At 43.3% G+C, this 14,853-nt stretch overlaps 1 protein-coding gene across 1 annotated transcript; it reads right to left on the bottom strand.

Moving 5' to 3' along the window:
* Nucleotides 1-774: 774 nt before the first annotated feature.
* Nucleotides 775-12,992, bottom strand: LGALSL (galectin like). Its single transcript, XM_063115985.1, has 5 exons — nucleotides 12,840-12,992; nucleotides 12,145-12,216; nucleotides 11,937-12,025; nucleotides 11,226-11,403; nucleotides 775-3,049 (listed from the first exon to the last, which is right to left on the bottom strand). The coding sequence occupies exons 1-5, from the start codon at nucleotides 12,870-12,872 to the stop codon at nucleotides 2,906-2,908; spliced, it is 516 nt and encodes a 171-aa protein (XP_062972055.1). The 5' UTR covers nucleotides 12,873-12,992; the 3' UTR covers nucleotides 775-2,905.
* Nucleotides 12,993-14,853: the final 1,861 nt, after the last annotated feature.

Here is a 14,853-nt window from a genome sequence, read left to right as displayed (position 1 = left end):
TGGTGCCTTCCAGATGTTTCAGACAACAACTGCCAGCATTCTTGACCATTGGCCATGCTGACTGCGGCTGCTAGTGGGAGTTGAAATTCCAAACATCTGGAGGGCACCAGGTTGGGGAAAGCTGTCCTAAGTGTATGCAGACAATTCAACAAACCAAATACATAGTTACACACTGCATATTCTTATACTAATTCAGGAGTGTTTTGTTTATTATCAACATGATATTTACTGAATACAGAAAAAATCCATTCGGTATTCAGTCAAGATAGTGACTTTAATGCGTGCTGCATGAACACAGTCACATTTCTCAAAAGGAATTTATTTCAGTAAGGTCTACTCCGAAGAAGCAGTTTAGGATTAGAACATGTAATATCCTGATCCGATCCAAGGTTAGATGGAAGTAGGTAACACTGAGAACAATAGGACTCTGGCCTTAGCTAGACCTAAGGTTTATCCCGGGGTTGTCCCTACCTGCTCCCGGAATCCCCTGTGTGTCATTTACATGAACAGGGATGACCCCAGGATAAACCTTAGGTCTAGCTAAGGCCTTGGTCGCAAGTAAATGTTCACAGGATTGCAGCCTTACAGTACCATGCTATACATTTCTACTCAGAATAAGTTCCATTGGCTTCGATTGGATTTACTATCAGGTAAGTGGGCACAGGCCTGCAGCTTTACAGTGCAATCTTATGCATGTCCACTCAGAAGCAAGCCCAACTGAGCTCAATGAAACTAGGGCATAGGATTGTAGTCTTAATTACTTAGTGGTGTTTGAGGATAACTTTTGTATCCCTTCTTTATACCCATTAAGGCAGAGGCAAGGAATAGAATGATGATACCAAATTTAGTAGATGGAGTAGGCAGATTTGGGGTACTGTGGTGACTTTCTATCGCAAACTAGCCAGGCCTGCCACCTGTGAGAGAAGAAAACCTCAAAATATGGCACTACTGTAGGCCAGAGAGTATAGGCTAACTAGGAGAAACAAAGGGGCCCTGTTTTATAGAGTTCCATAATGAAAGGAAAATGCTACTCCACTAAATGAATTGGATGCTAACTGACTGATCAAACAAACTTAGAACTTCTAGCTGAAAGGTGGGGAGTGCACCGTGTTTTTTTTTAAAAAAAATCTAATCTTAAACAAGAAGGTTCCTGCACTGATTAATTGATTGAAACAGACCTCCTTTATGATTCAAGCATAAGTGGGTTTTTTTACTTCTCTTGACTTTAAAAAATGTTATACTACAAAATGCATCCATAATAAATGTCTTTAAAAGTCACTATAATACAAGTTTTAAAAATAATGCAAATACATGTTTATTTATCAGACTATAACACCCAAATAAGTCCTTTACAGCCCACTGTGAAACGTCATCCAAGATGGAGTGTGAAACACTGTCCAAGGGGTACAGGTTGGATTGATTCCTAAAACTTCTATGAATAGTCACTGTGATCATCCATTGTGTGGTGTAATTACAGTGATAATACAATTATTTGTGTCAACGTATCTGATTTTCCTACAATATTAATTGGGTCAGTTATAAAGGCTAATTTTTTTGTCCTTGGATGAGCTGAGAATTTTATTCTCTCCCCCAACAAGGACAGTAGCCACAAAGGGCTAGTAGTCTGCAAAATACAATTGTATTCTCCAGCTCTAACAGTGCAATCTTTTATGTGTCTACTCAGAAGTAAGTCCCACTGAGTTGAATGGGGCTTACTTCCAGCTAAGTGGATATCGGATTGCAGCTATAAGCACCAATAAACCTAGAAAAACCTATTGTTACCCCGAATGTCTAATAGTTCTGAGCTACCATTTGTAGGAGAGTTACAACACACTGAAAGCAGTTTCTGGTGAAGACATGAACAGACCATGCTTCTGTGAATTGTGAGGGCACCATAAGAATACCATCAACTGCCTAAAGACAAAGACATATTTCTGAAATGATATGTTAGTGTTTGCCAAAAGAACAATTGTACATTCAGAAGGTTTATACTTCGCTGCTCTTCAATCTCAATAATATTGTTCAGTTTTACTGTTAACACATTAACACAATGAGTATCAATAAATAAACTAGAAGAAAGCTTTTAAAAATTGTATTAATATTACATTGTGCAAAACATTTAATGACCTACATTCTATGCACATACCCTGACTAAAATATGTAGGCCAAATCCAGAAGCCATTACTCAGTTTCTACCCTTTCGTTGGCAACCAATTCACCAAGGTAAAAACAATAGTACCTCGCTGCCAACCAGTACACAATTAAGCACACTCCAGTCCTCTTGATTCAATGGGATGTGTGTGCTGAGCTCCAGCCATTTTGTCTAGCTGAACATGCACCTTTAAAGTCCATGGGACTTCTGCCATTGATTTTAATGAGACCAGCATTAGACATTGAATAACGACTTCAAGATTTGGCCCTCTCTTGTGATCTGTGTTACACTTACACTAATCCACTTAAGTGCAGGAGCAATTTATATTTATTTTATTTATTTATTGCAAAAGAAAACTTTTTCTTTGCTGTGTTTACTTATAGATTTAGCACTTGGTTTCAAAAACGAATAGCTTATGCCGCTTAGACAATGAATGAAGTAACGCTTTCAGATCCTTTACAATTTGATTATCCAGCAGGGATAGGCTCTTTTTGTTCCAAAGGAAGAAGAAGGGCTCAGTATTTATTCATCATCAATTGCTTTCTTCATTAGGAGAAACAGTACTGCAGTTCATCAACGTGTTCTTTACTGCTTATAGGAATGAAACTGTGACGCCTGTCTGTTAGGGAGATGTTCAAGTATAGTTGTCACTGCTCCTTCAGACAGATGCTGGTGGCACCTGAGCCAATTTGGAATCTAATATTTTGGTTTTCATCTTGTTCTGTTTTTCTTTTCAAAATAGTAATAAAAAGGTCAACCAAGTTTAGTAAGTTGGAGATCTCCGTTTATCTTTATCGTGTCAATAGCTGACAACTTCTCAACGCGGTGGTAAAAATCAAAAAGCTGGTGTCCATCCACGAATACTCTAAAACGAGGGTGCTCACAAAGAATTTCAACCTGTAAGAAACAAATTATGAACCAGGATCACAATTTTAACTGGAAGGAACTTTTCACAGAACTTAAATATCACTAACATGGGAACTGTTGTCTATGTTATATTGCCTTGAGCATCTGTGGGGGTTGGGTTAGATCACTTACAAAGCAACCCTATACAAGTCTACTCAGAAATAAGGCCCATAGGACTTACTCCCCAGTAAGTGTTTATAGGATTGTAGCCTTAGAATACAACCCTATGCACATTGATCTGGGGGTAAGTCCTATTGATCTCAACTGACCTTACTTCTGAGTAGACCTGTATAGGATTGCTCTGTTACAGACTTCCGGTTATCTTGTAAAATCTAATTACACAGTCATGGAGCACAGCCACTGTAATCAAGTATGTTATACCTTCATCTGCAAAATGTGGGGAATCTCAAAAAACAAATCCAGCTTACAGAATCACTGGGTAGCATTGGTCAAGCCATACTCTCAATTTCAACCCCACATCTCCAGCAGGAGGATAAGCATAGTTTCATAAAGCTATTAAGTCAATGTACTAAATAATAAATAAAGAGAATAAGCATAGTTTTATAAAGCTATTATGCCAATGTACTAACTGACAAGATGGAGTGGTTACTCTAACATGTTTTGCTCATTAAAGGTGCAATATAAATGATTAATACGAAAATCAAAGCAACCATCGATTAAATGTTGCAAATCTAAGAGCATCACTCTGCCAGGAATATTGGTATTGCTGAACAGGCAGTACAGTTCGCATGACATAATGGCAGCGCAAGCAATGTACATAGCTGTAAATCCAGAATTACTTCATAACTCTAAGAACATGTGCCACATGTAAATTATTAAAAACAACTCCTATAGCAACTTTGATGTGCAGAGTCTACATATTATTTATCTTCTGTGAGTTAGAACATTATTGTTCCCATTTTACAGACAAGGAGATGAGACTGAAATATTGTGAGTCAATTAAAGGCTGCCCAGTGGCCTTCTGGCTGAGAGGGAAATGATGTAGAGAATGCTCTGAAGGCATATGGCATGGTTCTATTGCTGAAACTAAGCAGCTCTGGCCTAGATGGGGAGTTGCCTCATATGTAAGATATGCTCAACAATTTGTAGGTACAGTGGAGCATGCTTCCAGTTCAGAGTGGAAAGCAGCATTCACAAAAAAAGAGACAGCACATCATCTGGAAATTTTGAGCACTGTGATACATATACAAAACTTTCTAATCCTGTGGTCTGCTGTTTGGACTAGCAGGGATTGACACATGGTTCACTGGTCTACTGTAAGCTAAATCAACAACAGTACAAAAATATATCTATAATTCTATACCTTGTAGATGCATAGAACATGTGTACACACACACACCTTTTATATAACACCATAGTTAATTTCCTTGCCCACTGTACCCCAGAGCCCCAGAGCCAACTCTATTCACATCAACAATAAACTATTAAAATTGCTTCGATTAAAATTGGACTGAAGCCCATCTCTTTCTAAGCACATTTATTTAAAAAGGATTGCATTTTTCTAATATACTTAAGCCTGCAACCCTATGCACACTTAGATGGAAGTAAATTCCATTGAAAACAGAAGCATACTGTACTACACGTATCTTAAGAATACAAGAACAGCCCTGCTAGAACAGACCAAAAGTCTAGGTAGTTCAACGTTATATTCGCACAGTAGCCAGCGGAAAACCCACAAGCCGGTCATGAGTGCAAGGACGACCTCCTGTTCATGATCCCTAGGAACTGGTACGCAGAAGCATACTGCCTCTGACACAGAGGTAGCATATAGCCATCAGAAGTAGTAGCCATTGATAGTTTGATTCTCCACGAATTTCTCTAATCCCATTTTAAGGGTTAGTGGCCTTCACCACATTTTGTGGTAGCAAATGCCATAGTTTAACTTCGTGCTCAGTCCTCAAGCATGCATTGAAGTGTAGATTTTCACTGGCTTTTCCCCTCTGCAAGAGTGGGAGGAACTATTAAAATGGCCCACCAATGGACACTAATGGATTCCAAAGGGCTCCAGGGGATTTTCCAGCTGGTATGGCTGGGGCTCCTGTCGAAGCCCAGGTTGCTCTGCGGAATGCAGAGAGGACTTGGGCAGATGACATGATCGTGCCTAAACACCCTCTCCCTTTGATCAGAACCTGGCCAGTTTCTTAGTATACATCTAAGCTGAAGGCAATGAAGTAAGAGGGAAGAATGCTAGAATGCAGGTGGAAGAAAAACAATGCCAAGTCAAACCAAACACAGGTTAGACTTCATTATCAAGCCTACTCTGTGGCGCTAATGGTGGCAAAAAGGGAGTTCTTTTCCTGAACAGTCGCATCTTTTCAGCGTCATGGAGCTTTTTAGAGTGGTTCATGGCCTGCTCCAATCTGGGCCGTGGAGAAAGATGGTGGAACCCTTGGCAGCACACTTTGACAAGTTGTTGCGGCATTTTGAAGATAAAGTTGCTCAAATAACTTGGACACCAGAATTAATGCAGTTCCATTAGTAGAAGCGCCCACTCTGGTTCAGCTTTATTGGGTGAATTTCAGTCGCTGAGGCCAAGGCTATGGCCATGTGTGCTTGACCTTTGTCAGTCATTAGCACCTAATAGGGAACGGATATCCAGCTGGGTTCAGGAAGTTGTAAATTGTTCCTTGAGAGAAGGAGTGGTTGCAGCCTCTTCAAAGGAGGCAGTAATTAGGTCACTCCTGAAAAAGCCTAAACTGGATCTAGATGATGTTAACAACTATAGGCCAATTGACAACACCCCCTTCCTGGGCAAGGTGCTTGAGTGGGTGGTTGCCAGTCAACTCCAGGCACTCTTGAATGAAGCTTGTGGGAATAAATATATATAACAGTCTGATCCTCAAAAACTTATGTTTGTACAACCTCAAAAGAGCAACAGGTGCAATTCTAGTACGCTATGCCTGCAAGGCGAAGTTCACACATATATGTTGATCGCTTGATAGCTGCAATATAAAGTGATGACGTGCATGTATGGAACATGCATAGAGCTGCTATAACCTTCACATCACCTGAGATGCAGTACTCTTCAATGAAGGTAGATCACATACTCCACTGTACGTCATTGGATTGTTATCAAAACAGATTTTCTATGTTTGTCAGTCAGCTTTCAGTGCTTGGGATGAGTGCTTATTAGTGCACCATTAGAAATCCTGACATTGCACCAATAATACAGGAAGGTATACGGACATATTTCAAGTGAAGGAGCAAGTCTTTCGGCCCTGCTATATACACTTTATCCTTGGCAGTTACTCGTTGGTATGGAAACATCAGCTAGGGCCAAAGGAACCAGCCCCAGATATTCCTAAAGTATTGCCACAGCCCCCTTTGCATTAGAAAGACCTCCATGCTATGAGAAAAATAGCTTAGGTGTATGGGAGACATATTGGATGGGATGGGGCTAATATGAAGCCACACACCTTTAATTTGAATTACTGAGAATGAGTTTGTGGGGGGTATAGGACAGAAAGACACCATTCAGTGATTATGGACATAATCCTGTCAAAGGTAAGCAGTTTTAAACCCTGCTAGTTTCGTTTAGGGATGAAAATGTTCAAATCGCATTTGAACTACTATATAACATGGACTTAATGTGCTTAACTTTGGTTGAATTGTTAGCATTTTTTAGATCTCCAAGCACCAATAAATGGTGATCGTGCCTTGTGCTCATTGTCTGCAAAGGATTAGTTCATAATAAACCTCTGTCATTAAAAAGAAGGCACAGTTTAAAATCTTCAGAGCTGCTCAGCTGTGAGATCCCTCCCAGCATCGTCCCTCTCAAAGTGCCTACAAAAGATGCCAACCAAACAGGAAGCTAAAATCATGTCTGAAATGCTAACCATAACCTTGCTGTTGCTTCAAGTTCTCCTTGTCTGTTGTCCTACATTTGTCTGTTGCCTATTCCTCTGAGATGAGTATGACTATAGGGAATGTTTTTCTTTTTTCTAAAGAATGTTCTCAGCCTCAATAAAAGAGGCCCTTAACTGTTTGGGGGATGTTGTAATTACTATTGTAATATTAATTGCATTTTTACTGTACAGAGTACATCTACATCCCTATAATCACAACATGCCTATGTTAGGCAGGTAGGAACATAGAGCTACCTTATACTAGGGCCTTAGCTAGACCTACCTGGTCTAGTGGGATGGAGGGGTGAAGATCCCATGATATTTTTATAGTAAGATCTCCCCCTGTTCACATGCAGCGCATGTTGACCTCAGAGGGAGAGGCGTTGCGCCTGCCATGTTTTTCCGTAATGGGGAAGATGCACACAAGTGTCCGTAAGTATTTTTATTTATTTATTTATTTATTACATTTTTATACTGCCCAATAGCCAAAGCTCTCTGGGCGGTTCACAAAAATTAAAACCATGAAGAGCATAATAAAACAACCAACGATCTAAAAACACAAATACAAAATACAATATAAAAAGCACAACCAGGATAAAACCACACAGCAGAAATTGATATAGGTTAAAATACAGAATTAAAACAGCAAAGTTTAAATTTAAGTTAAATTAAGTTAAGAAAAATATTTTCCCTGCTCCCCCCCATCCCACCCTCGAAGATGTATTATAGATACCTACATCTAATGAGCAGGAAGAGTCCATTTCTCAAGTGAATAAGTACTTCCGACATTTTGCTTTGACTGTTGCAATGGGGCTGTCTTTGAAGACTGTTCAGAAACAGCATACAATACCATGAATGGGACTAGTTCTACAGAACATACTATACCAAATTTAGAACAGCTTTACTGGCTATGCTTCTGAGCACAATTCAAAATGCTACTTTTAACTTTCATAGAATCATAGAATAGCAGAGTTGGAAGGGACCTACAAGGCCATCGAGTCCAACCCCCTGCTCAATGCAGGAATCCAGCTTAAAGCACACCTGACAGATGGCTGTCCAGCTGCCTCTTGAATGCCTCTAGTATGTGAAAGCCCATAACCTCCCTAGGTAATTGGTTCCATTGTCGTACTGCTCTAACAGTCAGGAAGTTTTTCCTGATGTCCAGCCGGAATCTGGCTTCCTGTAACTTGAGCCCATTATTCCATGTCCTGCAGGACACAGAATAATGGGCTCAAGTTACAGGAAGTCAGATTTCAGTTCCTGACTGTTAGAGCAGTACAACAACAAACCCCTAAACAGCTCAAGTCCAGCTGCCTTTTCCCACATAAACCTGTCTGGCCATTAAGATTGGCTTTAGAGGCCCCATGCCACTCTGCCAACTAAATTAAGACAAGTAGTAACTGGAGAAAGGGCCTTTTCACTGGTAGCACCCACCTATGGAACTCTCGTCCCAGAGAGGCTTCTTTACCCAGCTTGTTCAGTGCTGTGATCATTTTTATGTTGGCTTTTAATGCAGTGTTTGGACCACTTTTAATTGTTGATTATGGTTGTATTACCTGACTGTATTTTTATGTTTTTCTTTGTATGCCATTTGTTTTGAGAGCATGGCTACTAACTAATAAATACATAAATCTGCAAAGACCCTGAGTGATTTGTTCCTGATTTTCCCACATCTCAACCCTATCCATTTTACCGGGATGGCGGGGGGACGACGACGACAAATAATTCAGTTATGATGATACTCAAACCAATTTGCACAATCTCATGGATTGTCCAATAAACTGGAAAAGTCTCTCCGAGATTAACATCTCGAGGAACCCAAAAGACCGGGCAGATATACACAGCATCATTCATATAGTCTATAGCATCAGATAAAAATAATGCAGGTTGTTCCTGTGACCTCTAGACAGATGTAACCAACTATCCTGATTTGACCTCAAAAAATGACTTTGCCATTTGTCCTGCATTTTAAATTACACTCTCCCACACACTTCCTTAAGGAGCCATACTAATAAGAAACAATAACGCTAATGATTATAATTTGGGCCTCTTGCACTCTGGGCACTCATCCATTCTTAAGAGGGACAAAGCAATACGTTTAGCATACAGATAGATTTAATTGTCTCCCACCAGCAGACTAAAAATCTCATAATCCCAGGTTGCACTATTCACACAATTTACTTTTCCCAATGCCATTCATGTCAAAGGAAATCAGCCAAAGATAATAAATGTAAACTGATAACTAGTATAGGATACCAGGAAGAATTCAACATTGTTCCTTACATTGCACTAATATTCCATCACTGAGAGTATACTACTACTATAAACGAAATGGCTACCTTACATATATAAATAGACACATTGAAACAGTCCCAGAGTGGGCCCTAAAATACGTAAACAAATCTTGAAATCTTTTTTTAAAGACCACTGGGCACTCCATCCCACTCTCCCAAGGACCCAATCCAGCAGGAAATGAACTCAGTGACTACATATCTCTGGTTGCCTGGCAACAGAGAGCAGCACACCGGCCACCAGAGTTGGGCGCTGGGAAGCCAAAGTTTGTGTTACACGTCTGGGCTTTTTTTTTTTTTTTTTTGGCAGGTGAATCAGGATTAGGACAGTGGTGTGGATGGAGGAATCTAACCCTTTACCCCGGTGCCACAGTTCTAATGAAAGTATCTCCTTTCATTCTGAAGCCGCCCCACCCACCCCAGCGTCCTGGCTTCGCTTTGGCTGGGCGGGCGAGATGGCGCCCTGCGCCCAGGTACATGGAGGTCGGGGTGGGTGGGTGAAAGCAGCTCACCTGCCTAGGGCGCAAAATAGTCTGGCACCGGTCCTGCCTTCTCTCATTAACATGCAGGAAGGATGCAAGAGCCTGGTGGGGTCGTTCGACTTATTCCCAAGTAATATATTTACAGTCTTAATCTTCTCATTCTCTTCTAATTTTGTTTACGTTAACTCTCTCTCTCTATCCTAATGGCCACACACAGAGATCTGTTGAGCTTTTAACCATTGCATGTTTTCTTCTGGTTGACCCCCAGTGTACTTCATGTGAACAATGACTCCCTTGCAAGGTGTGCTGTGCCGTGAGGCATTTTGGGAGTTGCAGTCTTTCATCTTCAAGGGCATTGGATCCCCCTTCTCCCATTTTGTAGTGCTCAGTAGAAACTTGTGGCAAAACAAATGAATGAATGAATTTGTCCCGGTTTTGTGGATTCAGTACATGGCAACTCTACCCCAGCTCCTTTGCAGCATCACTTGCTGGGTTGAGCTCCTGAGTCTAAGACAAGCCCCCAAGACCGAAGAGGCTTCTGAATGCATTTGGCTGTGCCTTCCTTTGAAAGCAATGCATTGTAAACAGACAGCTGTGTTCAGATCCTCATTTAGATGTATATCCAATTTATGTCTGATCCTATGAATTAAACCCAAACTTGGAAGCTTGATCTTATGCGCAGATATCCTTAGCTAGATTTAGCATGGGGGTAGTTTGAAGAGGTGGTAAAACGAGAAAAACAAATATTTTCCCCTCCAAGAAATGTCTAATGGATCCACATCTGAAAGTTGAAGAGCAATCAATATTTAAAATTAAAAGAGTGTTAAATACCACATTATTTTGATTTTATATATTGCTTTTCATACTTTTCTGGATTCTTGTTTGTTTGCTATTTCTTACCCAACCCCTTTTAAAGAGGAGGTGGCATGTAGCAGAACAAGAGTAAGATGAAAATACACAAATGATTATTGTGTGGAGTGTGTGAGTGTGTAGCTGCATTCATTTATTTGTTATTCCTGTGCTTACTATGGATCTAATGAGTTACAGTCATCCAGGGAGAATCTCTACTGGAGCATATGAAAACACATCAACAAACTACAACATTGAGACACATTATAGCCAATAAACCAAAAAGCATGGAGACATACCAATAAGTATATGAATTATACAGTAACTGCTTCAAATGGAGGCATAATTTTCAAGCTTTAAATTTATGGTTGTAATAACCAAACCCAGAAACTCTGCTATACCACTAAATACTACCATCTTCCATGCATTGTAGCATTCCTAGGTCTGCCGTTTCTAGACTTTTCTGATGAGTTGCCATCACAATGAATAAACACCAGACATATATGCAAAATATTAAATTCCTATACATAGATTTAAATCAGCCAGTAGCTTTGAGTCTACATGTTGTTGAGTTACTCAAACGGGCAGAGATTCTTACAGCTCAATGCTCTTTCCAACATGCACACAAAATTAAAAAGAAAAACAGGCATTGCTTGCTTTATGAACTCTTAGTACTCACCCTAAAGGGTTGGTCTGGAATAAATGGGAAATAAGGAAGAGATGATTGTTCTTCTCCCCATTCGCCAGAAACGCAAGAATTCCTGAGGAACTGTCTGTCTGAGAATATGGCTTTCAGTTCGATAGCTACGTCACCAGGAGGATCCTCTGAGTCTCCACACGTAAGACTGATGTCAAAACTGTAATGGGAACAGCAGAACTCTCATTCATCCGAAACGAGCAATCAAATCCAAGATGCAGGATACTTGACTTCTAGGCCTATACAAACAAATCCGAACTGGCCTTGCCAAAGCTGGCAAGTAATTACAGTATGTGGAGTCTCACTTCCATGCTTGCCACCCTAATCTATCTTTTTCTCATCACCATTTATCACATTATATGTTTCCCCACCACCTCCAGTATGGAGAAGATCTCCATCTAGAGCACATGTCATGTAGACAGCGACCCTTACTGCGCCCATGAGAAATGTTGGGAAACAAGGATCTTCCCTTGTAAAAATATGCCCTCCTCTTTGGGTCAAAGGAGAAACCAGCGTTCTATATTTACAACTACAGATAAAAATAGCTGTCTTCAGAAATGATGGATGTTCGGCAGGCACATTCTTTTTGTGGGAACACAGCTTTTCTGGCAGTTCTTTGGCCAAGAAGGAATACATGGACAGGAACGGAGGAGCCCAGCCAATGGGAAGCAAGCCCTGCCTAGGTCTTATTACCTCTCTGGGTTGAGATCCACGATGCCCATGACCAAGACCTTCTTGCCCGGCCTCATTCCTCCTTTGATGTGCCCACAGAATGGGACAATCTGGAAAAGGATGGCAAGGATTCAGAATGAATAGCCTTTTACATAACATGGGAGCAGACAGGGCCAGATCAGGCCCCATTACAACAAGGCAGGGAAGAGAGAAAGCCAAAATCCTTTACCAGTCTTGGAAAATACACTTCTGCTTGCACCGGAGATCCCAAGGAGTTGTTTAAATGCCCATCCTCTATTTTCTGAGAACAAAAACAAACGCACACTCAGACAGAGAAGGCACCCTTTGTGTTCAGCCCCAGACCCACGCGGGGGGGGGGGAGAGAGGGAGGCCCCACCAAGCAACCCAGAGCGCCAATTTCATTTCAAGTCTTGAAGAGAGAATCCATATTTTTCCTCCAGCCTCTTTGCAAAACAAAGGGTGCTGCCTCGTAATTTCCCCAGGCAAGTGTTTCAGGTACAATTCATGACGATCTCTTGAGACTGAGTAGAGATTCTCATTCATATTCTCTCTCTCTCTCCCCCCCCCCCCACTCACACACACACATCCAGCTGCAGCACAGCCTTAAGCACACACCAATATGACACCTGAAGCCTGGGAATGAGCAGGAATAACGAATTGCACATAAGCAGCTGGGTTACTTCCAGCATCCACCAAGATCTCTTCCCACGCCCGCCCTTTCAGCCTAAATAGGCGCATTTCTGGGCTCTGGATCCCGCCGCTGCAAACAGGTCTCCCGGCCAGCTCCCGGCCCCTCTTCTTTCCAGCTCCGATCCGTCGCGAGAGGGGATCTCGGCGTGAGCCCCCCAAGCCCACCGCTCACCTCGCCCCCGCCGCCAAGTAGTTCGGAAACGGGCCACTTACCACCGCGTCCCTCTCTGCCACCGATCCCGCCATCTTGTAGACACGGTGCAGCTACTAAGCCTCGATCAGCTGGAGGAGGGAGCGGGGTTGCTGCTGGAGGGCAGAGCCCGGCTTCGACGTGCCTGCCGAGCGCTGGGCAAGGCGCAACCGGAGCTGACCTGGCAGGGAATGGGAGGGAGGGAGGGAGGGAGGGGAGGAACGCACGGGCCGGGGAGGAGGAGGAGGAGGAGGCGGCGCGGAGGGCGGAGGGAGCTGACGGTGGCTGTCCCAAGCCCTGGATCCCCAGTGCGCCGCACCAAGCCGGCAAGGCGGCGGCGAAGAGGCGAGGCCAGCGCCGCCCGTTGCTCTGCCTCTTTGCCAGCCAGGCAGGCAGCCTATCGCGCCCTGCCCCCCCGGCCTCCGGGAAGCCCAGCGCAGGGCATGGGACCAGGAGGAGCCGGGCGGGGTGGGGACGCGCCGAGGTTGTGGCGGCTTGTTCTGATCGCGCGTTGCCTCCCAGCTATTTTGACGCAGGAAGGAAGGAAGGAAGGGAGCGAGAGAGGGAGAGAGAGAGAGAGAGACGCCAGGCTCTGCCCGCTCAGCGGGGGGACAATGCAGCAGCGCGCAGCCGTCCAGGGAGGCGCCCAGGAAGGGACGCCGCGCTTGGGCGGGCAGCTCAGCGGGCGGCACCCCGTGGGTTCACCCGCTGGGTGTAGGTGTAAGGAGAGGACCCATCTGAAAGGGGTGCCCGGGTGGCTCTGGGGTTGGCATGACATGAGAGCCACTTTGAAGGACTTTTTTTGTTTAACATAAATTTTCCGCGCAGTTCTTTCTCTGCCCCACGGAAATGTGGAGGCGTTTGTAACTCTGAAGCCTGCGGGGAGGATTCGTTCTTTTTAATAATCACTGGATAGCGCTTAAATAGACTAATGTTCAAGAATACTCAGTATGTCGTTGTTGTGGTGACTGCACCCTTCATGGACACGTTTTAATTATTATTTTTTAACTGCTTAAGGTCTTCCCAAAAAACACACAGCGTACCAGCTGCTTCTTGTGAGTTTTGTTTATACAGGCAAGCGATTCTAGGAAGTGCTCCTGTTCTCCCTGTTTTCCAACCTTTCAGGGTTGTTGCAGGTTATGAGGTTTCACCCTAGAATCCAGCGGAAACTTCCCTTTGCTACTGCAAGACACTCTGAAAAATGTTTGGAAACTGCAGCTGGGACAGCGTGGTGCTGGCAGGGTGCTGAGCAGGTCGGTTATGCAGAACATGTTGTTCTGATATTATTTTGAAATACATTGGCTCCCGGTTTATTCTGAACCCAGTTCAAAGTGCTGGTTATCAGTTTTATCGTTTGGGCCAGGAGTTTAAAGGACCACCTAATGAGATCTTTGGTTCCATGTTCCACTCAGGACTGGAGTCAAGCTGCACATCTACCAAGGTCCCACGTCCCAGCAGGGGCCCACTGAGGACTCCCTAGCGTTTCTTCTCTTTTGCAACCTGGTTATTCACCTGCCAGGCCCAGACAAGGCAGTGAGAAAGAGCTGCTAGAGATACAATTGCCTCCTTGCCCACTGACAAACGATGCATCCTTGCTAAGGTAGGCCAGTATTGGCGCCGGCCCTGTCATTAGCCAGAGTGGGGTAGCTGCCTTAGACAGCAGATGCTAGAGGACAGCCACAGAAGATGCGACAACAGCAGATCCTAGGGGCAGCAGCAAGGAGTTGGAGGGCTGGCTGTGCCCTGGGGCCTGCCTACCGCCCTCATGTGCAGTGGGAAATGCGGTTCCATTGGCAATGACAAAGTAAGATTCAACTGCCGGTCCATGGAACTGGGAAGAGACACCACCTTCATGTCAGGCAGCAAACTATCTTGGACAGTATTACTATACCCACAGAGAGAGAGAGAGAGAGAGAGAGAGAGATGGAGTTACTTACCTAAGGCACCCTGGACAACATATGGCCAAGTAGCTCAAAGCCCAGTTTGCTTTGAGCTACTTGGGGGAAGCCCTGTTTCAACTCTCACAAAGGAATAAAT

Source organism: Elgaria multicarinata, chromosome 2 (assembly GCF_023053635.1).
Source record: "Elgaria multicarinata webbii isolate HBS135686 ecotype San Diego chromosome 2, rElgMul1.1.pri, whole genome shotgun sequence".
In the NCBI taxonomy this organism is placed as follows: Eukaryota; Metazoa; Chordata; class Lepidosauria; order Squamata; family Anguidae; genus Elgaria; species Elgaria multicarinata.
The sequence above is the reverse complement of the archived record's forward strand: the minus strand, read 5'-3'. Positions and strand labels throughout refer to the sequence as shown.